Below are 20498 nucleotides of genomic sequence, written 5' to 3' on the forward strand. Positions count from 1 at the left end.
GGCTTCTTGACTTTAGGCCACACAGAGATTGCAAGGATTTGGATTTAGAGAAAGCCCAAAAGATATGGCTTATTATATGCATTAAATATTCATTAATTTTAGGTGCACATAGGTAGGTAGGAGCAGGATGCTCGGGCAGCATCCTGGGTTCTTATTCACACATATTTCTTAAGGAACACTATTCACTCCAATTTATATTGCCAAAGAGCTGAATCAGGTTCTTTATGTATGTTTATAAATAACAAAATAATGTAACCATCCTTCACGTCATTATGGTTTAAAAAAATCTACTCTGCTTATGACCGAAATCTCACATTCCCGTTGAACAAATACTGTTTATTGATTACCTACCATATGTCAGGACCTCCAAGTGCCAAGGAAACAAAGGAGAGTAGGAGGTCCTTGGCCCCAGAAGCTGCTGGTTAGCAGAGGAAACTCGCATCTGTAGGCTACATACACTAACCGTGATGCATTGTGGTAAGTGCTGAGGTGCCAGTGTGTACCACATCCCAAGAAAGTACCGAGAAGGAAGACATTATCCTAAAGAGAAAATGATGCTTTAGTCCCACGGAGGAGTAAGTGTTTGTGAGGCAGGGGAAAGAAGAGCATCATAAGACAGATGGTTCTGGGGTGAAGAACAACCAAGACAGACGTGACAATGCACGGCGTGTAGGGTGGCCTCGAGTCTCGGCGAGGCTACATACTATTAAACCCTAGGGCGGCTGGGGTGGAAGCTTGACTCCCTCTGTACACTCTGCCAAGGACTTTGGAATTCTTCTTAAGGACAATGGGAGTGCAGTTCAGAGATTGTAAGCTGGAAAATGGACATAAAGAGGTTTCCATTTAAGAAAGATCACAGTGGTAGCAGGAGTGACAGGGCAAGGGGCATGGCTGGCTGTCCCTGGATGGAACACAGGGAAAGTAGCCAGATGGCTGTGGCAGTAGTCCAGGTGAGACGAAATGAGGATCTGACCAGGACAGGAGAGTGGGAATGGAGTATGCACGACAGATCCACAAGCAATTTCTGGATTTGGGATGGGTGGTTTGAGAGTCATGAAATAGAGTGAAAAAACAGGATAATTTTGAGGTGTCTAGTTTCTATGTAGGAGGTCAGGAGATAGTATGTTTTGGTGGAAAGACTCAGGCAGACGTGCGTTCACGTACCAGCTTTCCCATTTATTTGCGTGGACGTTTTAAGTTCTATCCCCATATGTAAAATGGGGCAAAGAATCCTGCTTTTAAGCATTTTCCCGGACAAATAGTGATACTGCCCATTGAGTAGAATTAAAAACACAGAAGGAAGGGCAATTCTGGGGACAAAGATAGTAGGAATCTGGGAATCTAAAATAATAAACACTTATTGCACATTGTATTATGCACTTTATGTCAGTTATCTCCTTTAGTCTTCACAGCAGTCCTGTGAAGTGCAGGGAGCGGTATTGCTGTCATTTTACACAAGAACATATCAAGGCTTAGAGGAATCAAATAGCTTGACTAAGACCAACTAGAAAAGTTGGAACTTCAATCTGAGCTGAAATTAAATTCTGGTTCCAGAACCTGTGCTTAATTATCACAGTCTGCAGCCTCCCAAATCTCTTTGTTCATGTGGACACACATACACGATGCATAGAATCTAAATCAAAGCTTCCCAGAATTTACCCTGTGTAATAACCCTGATACCATCTATTCTGTCCTTCTGTTTGTTTGTAAAAACTTGCTGGGTGCAACCTGCTAAGCTGAGTTCATGATCTTTCTGTGGGTTGTGACCTCAGTTTGAAAAGCACAGGGGTAGAACTAAAAAAGAATAAAAGGGATTTCTGTGTCTCCTATCCTCAGGTGGCATTGGGATTTTGGTTTTGTTGTAGTTTCATTTTTTCGTAGCTTATTTATTTATTTATTTATTTATTTTTTAAAGATTGGCACCTGAGCTAACAACTGTTGCCAATCTCCTTTTTTGTTGTTGTTGTTGCTTTTTCTACCCAAATACCCCCCAGTACACACTTGTATATTCTAGTTGTGGGTCCTTCTAGTTGTAGCATGTGGGACGCCACCTCAACATGGCCTGGGGAGTGGTGCCATGTCTGCGCCCAGGATCCGAACTGGCAAAGCTCTGGGCCGCCAAGGCTGAGCGTGCGAACTTAACCACTCGGCCACAGGGCTGACCCCCTTAAAGCTTATTTTTAACTACAGTTGTCCAGGGAAGATATTACTTCTCCAGCAACTCTGCTGGAGAAGTCTCCTTTGCCCTTGGCCTCTTAGAAAAGGGGAGTAGAAAAGGTTGTAGTCGCAGATGACCTGGGCAAGCGGTAGTCTGTGTTCTCTCGCTAACCCCCCGCTTCTATAGACTGCTGTATTTGCCTAATCCTCCCACTCCTGTTTGTGTGGCGGCCTCCCCACGTGTGACAGACAGGACTTGTCTTTGCATGTTTGCATCTGCAGCATCAGTGCCTGGAATAGAGTAGTGACTCAACGTGTGCCAAAAGACGGGGGACCCCAGCCAGGTTGGCCTGCCATCTCTTTAATATGGACTCGTCTCTGCCAGACTGACGGCCAGAAGGCTGAAGTCAGGCAGCCTGCAAGAGCAGTGGCGATCCAGACCTCTTATATTGTTGCTGGGTTCGGCCTCTTTGCTTGCCGAGGAAAGGATTGTTCATAGGTTTTGAGATTCTACTTCAACTCGACCACTTTCTCCCAGACACAAGCTGGAAAATTTGAGAATCATAAATGAACTGGTGTGTCATCATGAAAAATATGTAAAACTTAGAGTGCATGGAACCTTATGAAGGGTTTTAATGTAGAATGCAGTTAATAAATGAGAGAGCCTCTGAAGAAAGTGATTATTAGTGGAAAAAGAAAATAAGCATATAACATCTTATAACAATTGTACCTGAAGGATATGCATCTTAGCCAGATAGAGGATAGAGAGAGTTTGAGGGAAGAAAAAAAATATATAGATAACTGTGGGTATATATGTATGCAAATATAAGTGTAAATGTGTGTAGATGTATATATACACATAGATAGATAGCCCTTACTCACAATGGAAGAAGCTGAGAGCTACCATTTTGTGGCCGTATATTAGCAAAAATGAATTTTTGCTTCTTTAGTTTAGAATGAACATAGAAGAACATTTGATAGGAGAGTTGAGTGCATTTCTGAGACATGTTGAATCAAGTATGTGCAATTAAAAAGAACTGAAATTCTGCTTGAACACTTAAATAACCTCTTTAAGAAAAACAAAAACAAAACTTTGTACTTGGACCCTGACGTTGAACACATGTAACTAAGAGACAGAGGAGCGCCTGCCTCAGCACAAGAAAAAACAGGCTTAGCTTGCAACTTGAGAAATTCAAGATAGTTACAGGAATGCATTTTTACTAAAAAACCTTGCTAAATCAGTGCAGGCAAATGAGGATCGGTCCTAGTTTTCCTCACCTGAGAGAAGATTAGACCATGTTTCCGGGCCATAGTCTCAGGTGTGTGTTCTCGTTGAGCGTGAACAACAGGCCAGATGACCTTTCGGGTCCTGCCCAGCCCTGCATTTCAACTTCATCCCCCTCCCCCAGCGTATCTTTCCAAACAGTAGCCAGGACTCTGTGCTCTTAAAGTATCGCCACTGTAAAACCGATCACAACATGCGAACAGGTATTTAAGACGATTGTGACTATGTTTTCTAAGAGTTAACTTAAAATTAGAACCACTTAATTCGTTCCTATAGCTTCCTCAATATAGTTTAACTTTCTGTTAGGCTGACCACAGGAAATTGCCATTTCTGCAGGCCACAAGGGTCAGACATCTGCCATTTCACGTGGTCAAACTATCATTCAAACTATTCAATGCTTTATACATATTTTGCTTTGATTATTGTGCATTATTTTTTTTCCAGCAATTGGGAGCAGTAGCTTCAGCCCAAGACCAACTCATCAATTCTCCCCACCACAGATTTACCCTTCCAAGTAAGATGTATTTTCTCTTAATCAATAAATAACTTTTCTGAGTAGTCTTTTTACCTGATTTCAAATCATGTCCTGTGCCCATATGTTACATCTTAATTTAAACTAAAGTGCATTTCGTACAGACGTCAATGTATTTATGCAAATTTATTTTGAGCATCGCCTAGTAGAGACACTGAAGTGTCTCAGTACTTGGTATGTTATGTTGGAAAGTTATACTTGAAGAGACAGTCTTGAACTGGATTTTGTGATGTGGTGTTACTCAGTTACCTTGCATGTTTCCATCTAATGCATGGGCTTTCTATTTTCTGTCATTTCTGACAAATAGCAGACCATACCCACATATTCTCCCTACCCCTTCCTCACAAACTATGGCTGCATATGGGCAAACACAGTTTACCACAGGAATGCAACAAGCTACAGCGTATGCCGCATACCCACAGCCAGGACAGCCCTACGGAATCTCCTCCTATGGTGAGTAATCCCGCTGTGTTAGTGGTGGCATTATCCAGTGGGCGTGCCTGGGTGTGTGAATGTTTCACAGGAGTGGCACTCCAACTGTCGTCTGGGGCCACTTTAGAAAGTGTTATCACCTTTTGCGTCTAAATTTTTGATATGATTGTTTCTAATGAGCATTATAAGAACAAGGGGTTACTTATCTTGAGGTCAGAGGTGACAAATTGATTGCTTGGTTTGTATGCTGTCTTGCTCTTATTTTTTTCCAATTATATCTCAATTCTTAAATTGCCATTTGAGCACTTGGCTCTGGAATCCAAAGTATTTTGGTGCATATTTGTGATAAAATGTCTGTGAATGAAGTCTTTTGGAGTAAAGATTCATTTCCTATTTATCAGATGCCAAGCTATGATTAGGGAAGCATACACAGAATTCAACAAACTATTGCTCTCAACTTGAAGGTGGCAGTATTATCAAATGTCAGCATTATCAACCATTAGAAAAAGAGATCTAAGGGCTGGCCCGGTGGCACAGTGGTTAAGTTCACACGTTCCGCTTCTTGGCGGCCCGGGGTTCGCAGGTTCAGATCCCGGGTGCGGACATGGCACCACTTGGCAAAAAGCCATGCTGTGGTAGGTGTCCCACATATAAAGTAGAGGAAGATGGGCATGGGTGTTAGCGCAGGGCCAGTCTTCCTCATCAAATAAAAGGAGGATTGGCAGTAGTTAGCTCAGGGCTAATCTTCCTCAAAAAAAAAAAAAAAGAAAGAAAATAAAAATAAAGTAAAAGAGATCTATATACCAGGGCTTGGGCCGCACTTTAAAGAGACAAACCAGGAAATGTTTAAAGCTCATGGTGTAATTTAACTCCATTGTTACAGGGTCAATACCTGTAAATTAAAAATGAACCCAGCAAAACCCCAAAGTTTAACTTTAAAAAATCTTAGAATTTCAAAATACTTTTTCTTCAATTGAATTGCGATTGTAATTGTAAACAAATTGTGATTTGTTTGAAAAAAATAGGGATTATTGGCATTCTATTAAGAAAAAAACAAAACCTAGTGATCGAAAAAAAGTACATGTAAGTTTGAGGAAAGCACTGGTAGAATAAGTACAGAATTACACAGAATTTTTGTTACCAATATTCTAATTATGCTTCTGCTGCCACTATTGTTTTGTAATATTCTTTTCTGCAGTATATTGAAAGAAATAATGTTCTTTGAGCATTTCATTAGTAATTAGAGGGTAAATTACTTTATTCCTTTTCATTCTGTCTTTACCCCAAACCAAATTGACCATATATAAATTTCTTATAAAACATATAGAAATTAAAATCTAAATTATATATGAGTTCACTCTTTATAGTTTTATTCCAAAACTATCAGAACTGAATGTTACCTAGTTAGATATTTTTAAATCAGACTTTAGAAACAGCCTTAAAATGGACTGTCTAAAATTATCTTTCATTTTTATAACTTATTCAAGGGTTCTCAAAATAAATATTAGCTATAAATCAAATTTGTATGTAATTTAGTTTTAAACTACTCTTTCGCTAAAAGAGGAGAAAGGATCTATGATTCGAATTGCATAGCTTCAATTCTCTAATGTGATTAAGGCAGTCCCCAATTTATATTCTCAAAATTTATTTGTAAGCTGATTATTTGAAGTGTAAATGTATTTTCCAGTGCAGACAATAGTAAAGTACTGTAGATCTGCCAATGCTACCATGGGAAGGTGCCATTCATCGTTAGTGAATGTCCCTGCTGTCTGAAGTGGCTGTTTCCAGAGGGTGAGAGGAGCAGAGGTTCTGAGAATAGAATCAGAAGGAGTAGAGTGAGGATGGGCATTTTAATGTGATAGATGGAGATTGAGGAGGTGGTGAGAGTAAGGCTCAGTGTAAAGGGCTTTGATCCCAGGATCTTCCATACTTATAAATCTCCTGGGAATAATTCTGAGTCCTTAGTGTTTTCCTGACAAGGAGATGTCCCCAGTGCTTCTGACCAGGCATTCTATTTTTCTTGGTCTAGTGCACTGAAAAATACGGCAGCCTTCTCTCCATTGCTTGCCCATGAAGGCAGACCACATAGTTTCAGATTTTTAACTGCTGATAGTCAAGGTCCTGATGGTGTTAGAAGACTTTCTCCAAGGACTTGTGCCCCCTGACTTTTTACTTAGATCCTGTAAGAAAAGATAGGCAAATCTTTTCATAGTAAGAATAGATAAGTGGGGAAGGAGATCTACTGTTCTTTCTTCAGTGGATCTGCTTGGTGTTGACCAATGAGATGAGTTTGCCAGCTTGTGAGTAGAAACCATGGAGATAGGTGTGGTTATGGACATTTCGCTTCCTCTTCCTGCCTTCCTCACCTGTTCTTATCACAAGGATTCCCATCTTGAACCTCCAGGCTAAAAACAGAGGTGACACAGGTGAAGACTGGAAGCAGATCATTATAGCTTCAAATGCTCTAGAGAAGGGAGAAAATCCCTACTGGAAAAATCACCAAGAGGGAGTTTCTAGAACCATCAAGCCACCTGTCTTGGGCAGATGTTTTTCCAGGGACCATTTATATGTGTGGGTTATTCATTGGCTTGATTGCCTGTAGAGAGAAAGTCATATTTTTTAAAATGTTAAGGTTCTGTTAAGACTTAATGTTAAGGTCATGGTGAGGTTATTTCGAGATACTCCAGGAATTAGAGTAGGCTTTCTCGGCCAAGAGTCAGATTCTTCCACTGCCTTCGGAAAGTTACCTAACTTTATTCTGCTCATGAAACTCCCCTAAAATGGAAATAAACAGTGAGACTACTCTGTAGTCTAGATCCCAAAGATACCGTTTATCTTAAGTGCAAAGTAAAATTATTCAAAAATGTGAATTCCCTTGGCAGAAGTTTTCTTCCCCTCCTTCTGTGGGAATTAGGGACAGTTGTTAACTTTCATGGCTGTCTTTAATTATGATCCAGGGCTGAGCCTGTGCAGCAACACTGCCAAACCCGAGTCCCAGAGTTGAGTTGTCAGCCTGGTGCTTTGGAAAGTATTTAGGGCCAGGAATACATTATTTTTATATTACAACGTGATAAAAAGAAAGTGTAATTCGGACTACTTTTCAAACAATTATATTTGAATAAATACTTGAAACTACCAGGGACAAAAGGGAACTTCTGGTCACCTTCACTTGCGTATAAATCACTATGGTTGTACAGGATTCACTTCTTTAATATTCTGCTTCCTTTGTGCTTGCTTTCTGGTGGGATCTGGATATTTGGGAGAAACTTTTCCCCTGTGTTGCTTAGTTCTGTGCCCAGTATTGCTTCCTCTGACTTCAAAATGAGTTATGTACTAAAGTCAGCTTTGTGGTAGAAAGAATAAGAAAAAAAAAAAAGAAGAAAAGAATTCTGTGAGGCTGGAGACCCCAATCATAATTTTTGGAAAAAAGTGTTCTAATTATGACACTAATCAACATAGCAACTTTTGGAATAGCTTAGCTAAAGTTTAATTCTGACCATTTCTTAACTATAAAGGAGATGATCTTAAACTCTTGTAAAGCAACAAAAGTAAGTATAGAAATGATATCACTGGAATTAAATTTTATAGAAAATGGAATTCAAAAAAACAGCAACAAAGCACAACGTGAATAGGCCTTCAAATCTGTAATAAGCCTATTTTTTTAAAAAATAGAAGTTACAGTTTGGGGTATTTCACTCTAAGCATGTGTTCCCTTGATTACTGAAATAATCCTGGGAAGCGTTTGTGACTGAACAGCTGTGGGAGTGTTTTTGTATATTTACCAGCTTTTGCAAATGAACAAATAGATAAGCTATCACTAACTGATTTAGGTGCATTGTGGGCAGGCATCAAGACTGAAGGTGGATTGTCACAGTCTCAGTCGCCTGGACAGACAGGATTTCTCAGCTATGGCACAAGCTTTGGTACCCCTCAACCTGGACAAGCACCATACAGCTACCAGATGCAAGGTCTGTGTGCACGCTGACATTGCTCTTTTCGTTAACCCTGTGCTTTCTAAAGTAGAATTTGATGTTCTGTGGAAGCAGTGGATAATGGTGGAAAGTGGACTGGGCATAGAGGCTAGACATCTGCTTCTAGTTCCATTTTCTTCACTTCATTGCTCTCTGGGCGGAAAGTTTCAGATTGATAACATCAAGGGGTTAGACTGAAAGATCTCCCAAGTTCTTTTCAAAAAACGCTAAAATTCTTGTGAAGTTGAAGTTTTCTGCCTTTGCTTCTACCAATTAAAAAAGAATGAAAAGAAAGTCAATGATGTAAGAGGTTGTGGTACGATATATGCTAAAAAGTCTGGCACTTGGTATGGCCAACCAACCCTTCTAAAAGGGCTGTGTTCTTCATTTTCATTATCACAGCTCTAGAATTAGAGTGTGCAATGTGTGTTGACTAAATGACCTACCAAATTGGACAGCCACTCAATGCATCGTCAAGATGCAGCTTTAAATTACCGGTCCCTGGGTTCTGATTTTGAAACTATAGTCAAAACATAAGTGCAAGTCAAATGGAACAACAGCTGAAAGTTTAGGTTATCAAAGCAGTTTTCAGGAATACATAGGTACCACTGTAATTAACAGATTATCATGGAAATGTGTCTATAAAATACTTGAAAATAGTTCTCATATAATTTAAACATTCTCCTAATATCTTGTTTTACTGCAGATCAGTTTAACAAATCATATTCAGCCTCTTAATAGTGCCAAGCCATAGTTGAATTAAATCACTGTGGCTACTTTTTGATTGAAGAGATTCTTTTGGCAGTTTTTATCTTCTTTGCCCCTTTTATCTTATTCTTCATTATGTTAAAAATATTTCTTTGCGGCAGATAAATGAGAAAATACAGAGACATAAAAATAATTATAATCAAATATTCTATACATTTATTATTATCACTTTGATATAGATTCTTCTAGATATACAGCATGGGACCATATCATATAATATACTATTGCAACTGCTATTTTCGCTAACAAATATGTTGTAAATATCTTTTCACATCAATAAATTCTGTTCCACAGCAGGATCCTTTTAGTGGTTGCATGATTTAATAGATATATCTTATTTAAGTAACCTGTGTATTACTGGACATCTAGAACAATGCTATAAATATCTTATATGCTTCCTTAATTATTTCCTTTGGGTAAATTTAAGTGTGGAATTGTTAGATAAACTGTTTTAGAGTCTTTTAAGGATTTGTTATATATTTACACAAGGAAGGGCTGTGTATTAGAGTGAACACATTAAATATTTTACTTTAAAAAATTGTTTTGTTAGGTACAATATTTTATTGTTGTTTTCATACATATTTTTTAAAAATTGAGAAGATAAACATTTTTTCTTTTCTTCCGTGGTGGTGTTCATCTTTGTCTCATTATTTCCTATCATAAGATTCTTAAACATTTGTAATGTTCTTTAGGTATATTTCCACTCATTGTTTTTTTTTTTTTTTTTTTAAAGATTTTATTTTTTTCCTTTTTCTCCCCAAAGCCCCCCGGTACATAGTTGTATATTCTTTGTTGTGGGTCCTTCTAGTTGTGGCATGTGGGACGCTGCCTCAGCGTGGCCTGATGAGCAGTGCCATGTCCGCGCCCAGGATTCAAACCAACGAAACCCTGGGCCGCCTGCAGCGGAGCGCGCGAACTTAACCACTCGGCCACGGGGCCAGCCCCACCACTCATTGTTTTTAAAGGTTTTTTTTTTCCTGTAAGGAAGCTAAAATTTTATTGGATGTATTAATGTTTTTTAGATTTGGTTTTGCCTTTGACATAACAAAGCCCTGTCTTAGAAGGATGTTACTTATGTGCTTGATTCCAAAACAAACACCCTGGAGAAGAACTACGTTTCTACACGTGCTGAATATCAGCTGAGTAAAAAGATAAAAAGAATAAAAAGTGATGAAGAGACTTCAGTAATGAATTTAATACTCCTAGGCTCTAGTAATAAAACGGATGATAAAGCAAACAAGGTCTCTTTGCTCGTAGAGGTTGCATTCTTGTCAAGGAGAGAGACAGTAGACAAGCAAACAAATGATACAGTTGTGAGCGGAGTCCTCCGGGAGCTCTGAGGGAAGTAGGGCGCCATGATAGGTCCCATTCTGCACTGGGCATCCGGGTCTCCTTGAGGAGACGCAGGTGCTAAAGGTCACAGGGAAACAGATGAGCACCTTCTCCAAGAGGAGAGCTACCTAATGTGTGGTTCCTGGGCGTCTTGGTTACCAGTCCCTACTGAGCCAAGTACGGAAATTGCAGATGAAGCGTTTAGAAACTTTCATAATAGGTCAATAGTAAATTTTATGTTGGTTAAATCAAACAATAATTGTAAGAAATGGCACTCTCTCTGTCTTTTCTTTTCTCATTTTATTCTTTTAGGAATACATTACTATTGTATTTTGCTAAATTGTCAGTCCAGGAAGGATTAGTGGAAAAAGCTGGTCCTACACCTCAGACAGTTCGAGAAATATTGCACTTGAGAGTTATTTTTATCTTACTCTCCTCTCAGATCAAAAGCTTATGTGGCAGAAACAGTTCTTGAGAGGACTCGCCAGCAATCAGAGTAGAGCGTCATGTTAGAGTGGAGAAAAGAATGGAAATGCAGGAGGGGGAAACAAAGTTACCTTGGAGGAGAAAAAAACTCTTTATTTTAAAAAAGAAGTAAGGGCATGTGTAACACCAAATATAGCATTGCTTTTCTAGCTTCAATTGGGCCTATTGGAGATTGCATTAAAGCTTTTTTGTGTTTTTGTGGGTCCCCTGGTGAATGGTCTTTCCCACAAGATTTTAGAACCCATTTTCCATGACCGAGGTATTATTTCATATGGGTATTTCTACCCGTGTGAAGTGAATGGCACTTCACTCAATTTTAGATTGTTGAATATAATGTGACTTCCATATATGAAGCCAGATAATAATATGCTATTAACTTGAAACTTGCTAATATGATGATGGATAATGATATATAATATGCTATAGATTCCTTATGGCTAGATTAGGATAAATTCTGATTACTATATATTATAAAATATTAAAGGCATTATGAAAAATGCTTCACCATTATTTTATGATTTTGTATACTCAATTGTGGGAGTCTATTGACCTGTGGGTGTCTTTTCAATATGTCTTTTTTAATATAAAAATTTCTACAGTATCTAAAATTATTTTCAAAATACTCCAGATTCTGTTATCCTTAATGAATAACAGTGATTTTTGCTTGTATCAGTCTCATCTTATAGCTATTAAAAGTTCTTAGAGTCCTGGATGAGATTATATATATTTTAGTGATTTGGAAGTATTTTACCTATCTTTTTCTAAAAGATCGTTTCACCTTTAAAATATAAGGTATGATCATTAGTTCTTTAGTGATTTAGCTACTAGAGTTTCATAATATTAGGATTTCATAATACTAGAAGAAATATTCTAGTAACCCAGATGACTCCAACAATTGAAATGTGCTATGTATGCTCTCTGTGTTATGCTGAATAATTTAAAGAAAATTTATGGCCAGCCTGGTGGTATAGTGGTTAAGTTCACACACTTCACTTCAGCGGCCCAGGGTTCATGGGTTCAGATCCCGGACACGGACCTACACACCGCTCATCAAGCCATGCTGTAGAGGCATTCCATAAACAAAATAGAGGAAGATTGGCACAGATGTTAGCTCAGGGACAATCTTCCTCAAGTAAAAAGAGGAAGATTGGCAACAGGTGTTGACTCAGGGCCAATCTTCCTCACCAAAAAAAAAAAAGAAGAAAGAAGAAAATTTATGGTGATTACCTCTTTGGTTCTATCAGATGTAGAAGGACTGGACTAGAGGTACAGTGGCATCTTGCACTCTGGGTAATGGTTCTAGAGTCAAACTGCCTGTCGAACAGCCCTGCCGTTGCTGTCTGTGAGCCTTTTCAGCATGGGGCTTGACTCTTCACGTCTCCATTTCCTGATCTCTAATGTGAGCATAATATTATCTACTGCCACAGTTGTGTTGTGAAATTTAATTGAGATTATCCATGTAAATCACTCTGACCAACATCTGGCACATAGTAAAGACCAAAATGGTTGCTTTCATTTTTATTGCTCTCCTCGTGCTAGTGATGTGGTTACTATTTCTTTATAATTATTATTATGGCCCAACTTTCTGAAATAATGCCAAATTAGGAAGCATTATCTAAATACTCCTCCCTCCCACTTCCCAGGAGAAAAAAAAAGTGAACCATATATTAAAAATTTAATATACACATAATATTATCTACATATTACCAGTAAAGAGAACTCTAAGAACCCAATAAACAAATAAGCATAGCAAAATAAGAGCCAGATCTAACTAATGTCCTGGCAAAAAAGGAAAATCACTGTCAATAAAGGTCAGGCTATTTGTACATGATACAAAAATTAATGGGAGAAACAAGAGGAAACAGCCAAGAACGTGATGAAGACAATCAGAAGAAAGAAAAAGCTGCATTGGCAACAGTGTGATGACTGTTGGGGAGTGGGAGCAGTGGGATTCACAGAAAGACCCCACAGTCATGTCTCTACTCTGAGTGAGAAGAACCTGTGGAAAAAGAGGAGGGAACAGCCATTTAAATGCCAAATTATTTAGTTCAGAAATCAAGATTAGGGAAGAAGATAGGCATGTGACGAGCTATGCTATATAGAGATAGAAAATTCTAGTGCTCGTGCAACAAAATAAAATAACAGCTCTTCATATGTGCCAAGGACTATTCTAATTATTTTACGTATATTATCTCATTTAATCCTTACAACAACCCTAACAATGACTTTTGAAGCTAAGAAGCTGAAAATGTTGGCGAATGCATCAAAATGGAGAATGATTTAGAACTACCAGACCCTGCCTTGTTGTAATATCCTTGAATTATATCACCTATAGGGGTCACTCTTATAGAAGACTAGCAAAAAAAAATGTAGCTGCCTGAAGTGTATGTTTCCTGAAGGGCAGATCTGCTCTTTAAATAACTGAGACACTGCATTACACAGCTAGCTTTGTAAGTAGTCACAAATACGAGCACATCAAACTCTGGAAAACATTTTTTTACAGAACTCACTTCTGAACACTGTCTGTACTTTTAACACTTTCAAGGCACTTAAGGAACAGACTTATTTGGTAATTTGTGGGCATTTTGTCACTGCCTGGCCTTGTGAACCAGGCCAGCTTTGGTGCCCTCGTTCGGTTCAGGTGATCCTTCTCGACTTCTGGTTGCGCCATTCCATGCTTCTGCCATGGCAGGCTTCCATGAATCCAGCACATGCCGTTTTAAGCCAAACCAGGACTGGATTTTTGTTTTACATGCACGAATGCTGAAAGCCCATGAAGTAAAACCTCAGGGATTGGGAAATTTGATTGCTTTAGCCTTTACTGCAAAATTGCTAGAAAATTCTGTCTCTGCTTTAATTATCTCTCTGTACATCCAGGAAAGATTAGAAACTTAAGTTTAACTGAGAAAGACAAAATGTTTGTTCACCCTGAGGAAGGGAAATCCTTGCTATTAGTTTTTGACACTTCCTGCTTTCAGGGTTAGCCTCAGTGTTTCTGGAAGAAGTTTTGGAGGGTTTTTCTTCACACGCCATTGGCAAACCTTATGCAGATGAGCTAGCTGAATGGATGAGTGTGGATGGACAAAAGGTGCCTGGAGACCCCGGGGTCAATTGTATAGATAATGTCAACAGTGCTCTCAGTGCTGCTCACCAGTCAAAGGACACTGACAGCTCGAGTGAATTGGAGGTGTTGTGTGTGAGTTTGTGCATGTGTGTGTGTGTGTGCACACATCCATGCATGTACTAAGAGTAAGAAAACCACGTCAGAGAAACTGCTTCAGCCTTTGATTTACTGACCAGTTTCACAGAGTATCTGCCCAGTTTGCCATAAGCAAGCTTTATTCTCCTTATATATAAAAGAGGCGTCTGACTTAAAATCAAACTTTTAGTTATATTTTTTTAAAATACAAGTTCCGGACCTGTTGCTGGCATCACTATTCATTGACCCCCACATCCCATGCGATATAGACTTATAGTTCCATCTACCACAGAAAACAAGAAACTGTGTTTGTACTTTTGAGACTGAGTCATATACAGAAAATGAAATTTTGTTTAGCAATCTGTTTGAGGGAAGGAGATGCAAAAGATTTTCAAACACAAAAACTATTAAAATTAAATCGAGCTGTTTAACTGGTTAAGCTTCAGCTTTGAGGAAAACCCAGCTTTCCGTAATAACTCAGTCCCAGTGATTCTAAAGAGTTGCAGGTAGTGACCCTCTTTACCCATGTTTCACCTCCACTATCTAGTATTTTCTCTAAAATATACAAGTGTTTGTTAGAAGTGGAGAGGTCTGTCTATGCCACATGGAAGTTAGAAATTAAGACTTGTAAGGACTGTAATTCCCTTCCTTTGGAGAAATGAGTTTGGGATTTGAGCATATCAAAAATCTTGGTTGGTTTATTATCGTAGTGTATTCAAAGTAGTCTTGCGTTCATGCTGGTCCTTGGAGCTGGTGGGAGGCATCACGAAATCACGGTGGTGGGATAGAATGCCTTTCGGAGTGTTTTATTGCCCCAGAATAGCCGCGATGGTGAGGGACATTCCTGTCATTCTGCACCAAGAAGGTGTCAGGATTTGGCATGATAGATAGGAGGGGCTCCTCAGATGCACACGTACGAAACCCAGAGGGCTCTGAAACTCCGCTGTGTTTATTTTCCTTTAGGCTTTATTGCTCTCGCTTAGAGAAGAAAATAACACAAATTCGAACTCCCTCTTTGTGTATAATGTTGTTTGTTCTGTTATAGAGATTGAGGTTCAAACTAGTGAGGAGAGACAGTAAGGGCAGAAGTTTTTTGAAGGGTCCATGGCAGAGTGCACAACTCCGCAGCCCATACACCTCACTTATCTGGGGCTCATTGTGAAGTGGGAGTGGTCTAAAATAACCCAATAAGGGAAATCACTCTTACTTCCTTTGTTCCGCCTGTCTATACCTTTTCAAATATATAGGAGAAGTGTTTCAGTTTATTAGTCGTTTAGAACCTCAAAATTGCTTAGCAAAATGTGCTGTTGAAATTTTTCATTATCTATAGAGATGGCATTTTTCAAAAGGAAAAATACCAAACTCCAAAGTATGTGGTTTTAAGAAAATATATGTTAAACTTTTTTTATAATCTGCTATAATACAAGCATTTGAGATTTGCATTTTTTTGGCATAAAATGACATGACAGAGTTGCAAGTGGAGAACAGCTGTTGCAGCTTGCACTGATGTTCAAAATTTCTCCTTAATGGCTTTGCCACTCTACTCATATTTATGTTTTTTTGTGGCTTTTTTTGCATTCTAGAATTTTTTTCTTTCACTGAAGTTGATTTTTTTAAAAGTTATATCTTGTTTCAGTCCTTTTGGCATCTTGTGTATTTCACGTGACAAATGTGGAAAATTGCATGGAAATCTTTTGAAATCCACTTATAGTAATAATTAATCAGTAATCAATACCAATATTATTATCTATATGAGTTGTGTTTTAGTTAAAATATATCAAAATGGATCGGGAAAGATAAGTGTAAAGGTTTTGAATTTAAGTTAAAAATTCTCTCCGGAATATAAAAACTGTTGCTGGGATAAAAAGGAAAACTTGGTCATTTAAAATCCTTCTTATAAAGAAGGGGGAAAACTTTGGTTTTAAATAGCCCATCTGGCCTTCAGAGGCTTTTCCCCAGGGAGCTGCGCTGACTTCTGCCACATAGATCGCGCCCGATGATAGACATAGCCCATGGCAAAGAGGCCAGGGAAGCAAAGCCAACGGACTTCTGTGAAAATACACGAGGGACAAATAGTATCCTGCTCGCCAAGTCAGTGCTAGAAAATGCTCTAAAACATGGGAAGTACAGACAGGCCCCAGCAGGTTCCAGCATTCTTACGTTGGCTGGGATTCTGGTTTTTAACGGGAGTCCTTGTTCTCTGTGAAGTAGACCTTTGACCTACACGTTACCTTTTTTCTTTTTTTTTTTAAGTTTTTTGAAGTTATAGCTAGGCAGAGTCGTCCAGGTTAAATCACATACAAAACTTTGATTTAATCATTTAAATCATGTTGTAAATCAGCATTGACTGGTTTCCTCTTAACTGTGAAAAACTAGTAGAGATTTGTTAATTAAAGCTTTGAGGGGTTGGTTTATTTTTAAACTACCATTGCTTAGCACCTATAGAACTGGCTGGCCCACACAGAGCCTTCTAGCAGGACTGTTTCTTGTTTGTTACGGTTGACAAGACCACCACCCTTTCTCTGTAGGAACCCCTGGCAGTGACAAGAAGGCAGCAAAATCTTTGTGATACTCTATCCCTAGGTGACATTATGTAATTTACGTTTAAAACTATTTACTAGCCTAAAAAGAGTTACAATGAAGAAGTCCTTTAGAAATGAGAAAGTTTGATTTCATGTTTATTTATTAAATTTCTCAGGTGCCCTTGTCTCTACTACCCTTTGTGTGTTTGTATAACCAGAAATTAATACCGTTTTTCATTATATATACTTCACTTTCAACGTTACTGAATCAGAACATCTAAAAGGTGGATTTGGCGTGATAGAATGGAAAACAGAGACTTGGAAGTGGAGAAAGTGGTCATTCCCTGACTGAGAGTCCTTGGACAAGGCAGTCACTGTTCTTTCTGCTTGTTGGAAAATGGCAAAGATCCCTGCCTCAACTACCTCACATACTGATGTTGGAAATAACCTGAGAAAACGCGTGTGGAAAGACCAAATGTAAATGGACTGTAAAAATGTAGGATGTTATTGCATTCTGAATTTGAAATTTTTCATATGCAGGCAAGACTCAATTTCATTACTATGCCCAGGATACACCAATATCTGAGCTAACAGACTTGGTAGTCTTTTAGGAGGCTTGCATCTGTACGATAAGGTCAATGTTCTGTTAGGATGCCCATGTGGAATATGGATGTGACATCCTTGTACCGTCTCAGGAGCCCAGTGGTACTCATATCAAAGATCAGTGCGATTTTAGAGGCTGTTCAAAATCCATGATGCTTAATCAACTTAAAATTTTATTTGATTTAAAACTGTGCTGGATTTCCTTTCTGAAGATTCAGAAATATTTTAAATCCTTCCCCAAAGTGCTTATGAGTCCTGTATTTAATTTTCTTCATATGATTTCTATCTGAAGTTGTGATTATAATCTAGTTTTTAAAGATAAGCCTTTATACACCATCTAGTTTAAAAGAAGCCAGCAAAACGTGTGTCCTCTAGATAAAATCTGAGAAATAAACTCAATTATTATTTGGTTGTTTTCTCTTCCCCACTCTCTTTCATTGCTGAATAAATAAGGAAGTCGAGGGCTGTTTTTTCTCCGGATGTCTGTTGACCTTCACATTGCCCTGCCACACTGGCTACCACCACCACAAAGAAAACCAAAGTTATGGAAAGACTTCTATGCCTGCGTCTGATTCTTTATGACAGTTGTGTTCTCACTGGACCCTTTTGTCAGTCCCCCTGGGTTGAAATTCTCACCCACCAGTTCTGTCTCCCTTAAGCCTAAATGAAACCCGTCAAAGGCGTGAGTCAGACACGGTTTAGCCTCCTCAATATGAGACAGGTGGATAAATTTAACATGTGAATTTAAGGAACTTGAATCAGGATAAAAACAAGACAAATGAGGGCTTGTTTAGTATTGTTCTGATGAAGAGGTAAATTTTTGGTATCAATTACTAGTGAGCTGGAGTTCCCAGAAGGGAAAATACAGAGAAAGAATAGTCAGGGAAAGCTTATTGGAAGGATAAGACTTTAAAAGCCAGATCTTGAAGGATGAGAAATGGGGAGTGAGAGAAAAGCATTTAATAAGAGGAGTGAGAATGAGTAAGATGAGTTGCCAGGATAGCAGGGACCCCATCCTGAATTAATGTAGTGGGCTGTGGATGGGTAAGCCTTAGGAAATAGCCTGATCAACATAGTCCTCTCCTTGGCATCTCCATTCCTAGCTCTCCACCTCTAACCCGAGCCACCCATCTCCAGGCCCAGTTACATAAATATACATAGCCTTGCATTTATAATAGCTTCCGGCCACAACCTCTAGTCCTTAAGGAGATTCAAAATCATAACATTTCCTGTATCCCAATATGCTAATATTGTTCTGTTTGACATTCAGAGTCTTGGGTTTTTTAATTAAACAATGCCATTTCTTTTCCTGAATTGTGATTCTTTTCTTAAACAAATAATCGAGGGACTTCTGTCACCTATTTTCAGTCTGCCCCTGACTTCCCTATAAACCTTTCACTCTCCGATCTTCTCCTTGGATGGTTTATCCTCACCTCATGCCAGGAATGCACTGCTTGCCTTTTTCTGTGCAGTGTTGTGATTTTCTTCCCAATCTAACCAGGCGTTCTCATTTCATTCACTGAGCAGCTCCATGTCGAAACTTGCGTCTAAGTAGGTAACGCAAGCTAATGTTCCTTGGTGCCGTCTTCAGTTTGGGTTATATTTTTACACTTTCTTCAACGGATAGACTCATGACACCTGCTTCTTCTGGTCCACAACACCCTCTAGAGTAGTACTTATGCCTGTAAAGATGCTGTTGACTGAACTAACTTGAAAATTTTTTTCCTTAATATTTTGTATATAATCTACCCACTCAGAATATAAAAATCCTTAACTTTAAAAAGAGAGCAATGGGATGAAAAATAATTTTGTCTCTTAGAGATGTTCTGAAAGGAAAGATTTTTCCGGTGTTCTGATCTGGAAATTAGTGTCTCTCCTCCCTGCCAAAAAAGAAGGATAGCTATGATTTTTCACAATAGTAAACTATTTAAATAGGTAAGATTTTCCTTTTAACTGAAGGGTAAGAAGGTAGCCCCCGCCCCCGCCGCCGTCCTGCTTGGAGGCTAACTTAATTCCAAACTCTGCCAAGAATAATATTGGTCATTATTGGAGCTTAACCTATCTCTGCCAAACTCCTGGATTGAGAAATAATCGATTCTGATTGGCAATTCTTTCAACTTTGGGGAATTTCGTGTTATAATGTTACATGAAACATAAAACATTTTGTCATAGAGTATTTCTCTCTTTTCTTTATCTAGAGGTGACTTTTCACGTAAAGTCATTTGTGTCTAGGAAGGAAAATACTTCTATATTATTGTGATAAAGGAATTCTGAATACTAACCCTAATTCTATGACCTCAAGTTATAAGTGAAGACTTGTAAATCAACAGAAACTCTCAATGGATTGATCCAATGGAAGGAGGAGGTCTGTTTTTCCTGGTCGTGTCTTGACTGATAGCATCTGTATTCAAACCTGGCACATGGCACCCTCCTACACAATGTGCCTCTCCTGCTGGGCCTGCATAGAGTAGGAAGGAGGTGAGGCAGCTACACACCAAAGCTTTCTTGGGAGCACTGTTGCTGCTATTTTGCCTTGCTTTGTGGTGTTCTAAACGTTAGTGAAATTCGTCTGGTAGTATTGGCCCAAATCTGCATCAAACCAGCTATCGAAGTGGGACCCTTTACACCCTAGGAGCTTTAGCCCAGCTTAAGAGAGAAAATGCCCCAAACAGTCTCTGAGAAGCTTCTCTTCTGTAAATGCCTGATGAGTGTGATGACTTTCCTAGTGGAAAAACAAAGCTTATACTGGTTACATGTTTTTGAAGCAGTTGCTAAGACACCTGCTGAGTTGGTACTAAAACATAGCAGTACTGGAAATCAGGCACTGTAGGTGGTTGGTAAACCTGTGGATTTTGGGGTCACATTCTCCCTCTTCTGCCTCAACAATGTGCTGATTCCCGTGTCTGAGGAGGGGCCCAGATATGTGCCTTTTAACAAGCACCTCCTGGTGATTCTATGGCAATTAGTTAGCCATATGTTGGTAAAAAAAAAATATATTAAAAGAAAAAAACTCTGGTTACTTTGAGAGGCAATATACTGTGGAGATTAAGAGCCTTGTGTCTCAAGCCAGATGGCCTGGAGTTGAATCCGGGTCTGCTTATCACCTTGGGCTGTTTCTTCACCTGTAAAATGGGATATAATCGTATCTACCTCATGAGGTGGTTGTGAATGCCCAGTGAGCTATAACATGTAAAATAGTTTAATTATAACA

The 20498-nt window shown here is 38.9% G+C and overlaps 1 protein-coding gene across 31 annotated transcripts in view; it reads left to right on the forward strand.

Annotated features, from left to right (window-relative positions):
• Positions 1–20498, forward strand: part of EYA1 (EYA transcriptional coactivator and phosphatase 1) — a 321626-nt gene that overhangs the window by 195262 nt on the left and 105866 nt on the right. For 11 of the 31 annotated variants that reach the window (XM_070630437.1, XM_070630427.1, XM_070630419.1 and 8 more), the window contains 3 exons: positions 3887–3956; positions 4282–4427; positions 8237–8374. In XM_070630437.1, the coding sequence (XP_070486538.1) occupies positions 3887–3956; positions 4282–4427; positions 8237–8374 (354 nt within the window). The remainder of the gene's footprint in view (positions 1–3886; positions 3957–4281; positions 4428–8236; positions 8375–20498) is intronic. The other 20 variants (XM_070630432.1, XM_070630421.1, XM_070630433.1 and 17 more) reach the window with 4 other exon arrangements.

Source organism: Equus przewalskii, chromosome 8, assembly GCF_037783145.1.
Source record: "Equus przewalskii isolate Varuska chromosome 8, EquPr2, whole genome shotgun sequence".
In the NCBI taxonomy this organism is placed as follows: Eukaryota; Metazoa; Chordata; class Mammalia; order Perissodactyla; family Equidae; genus Equus; species Equus przewalskii.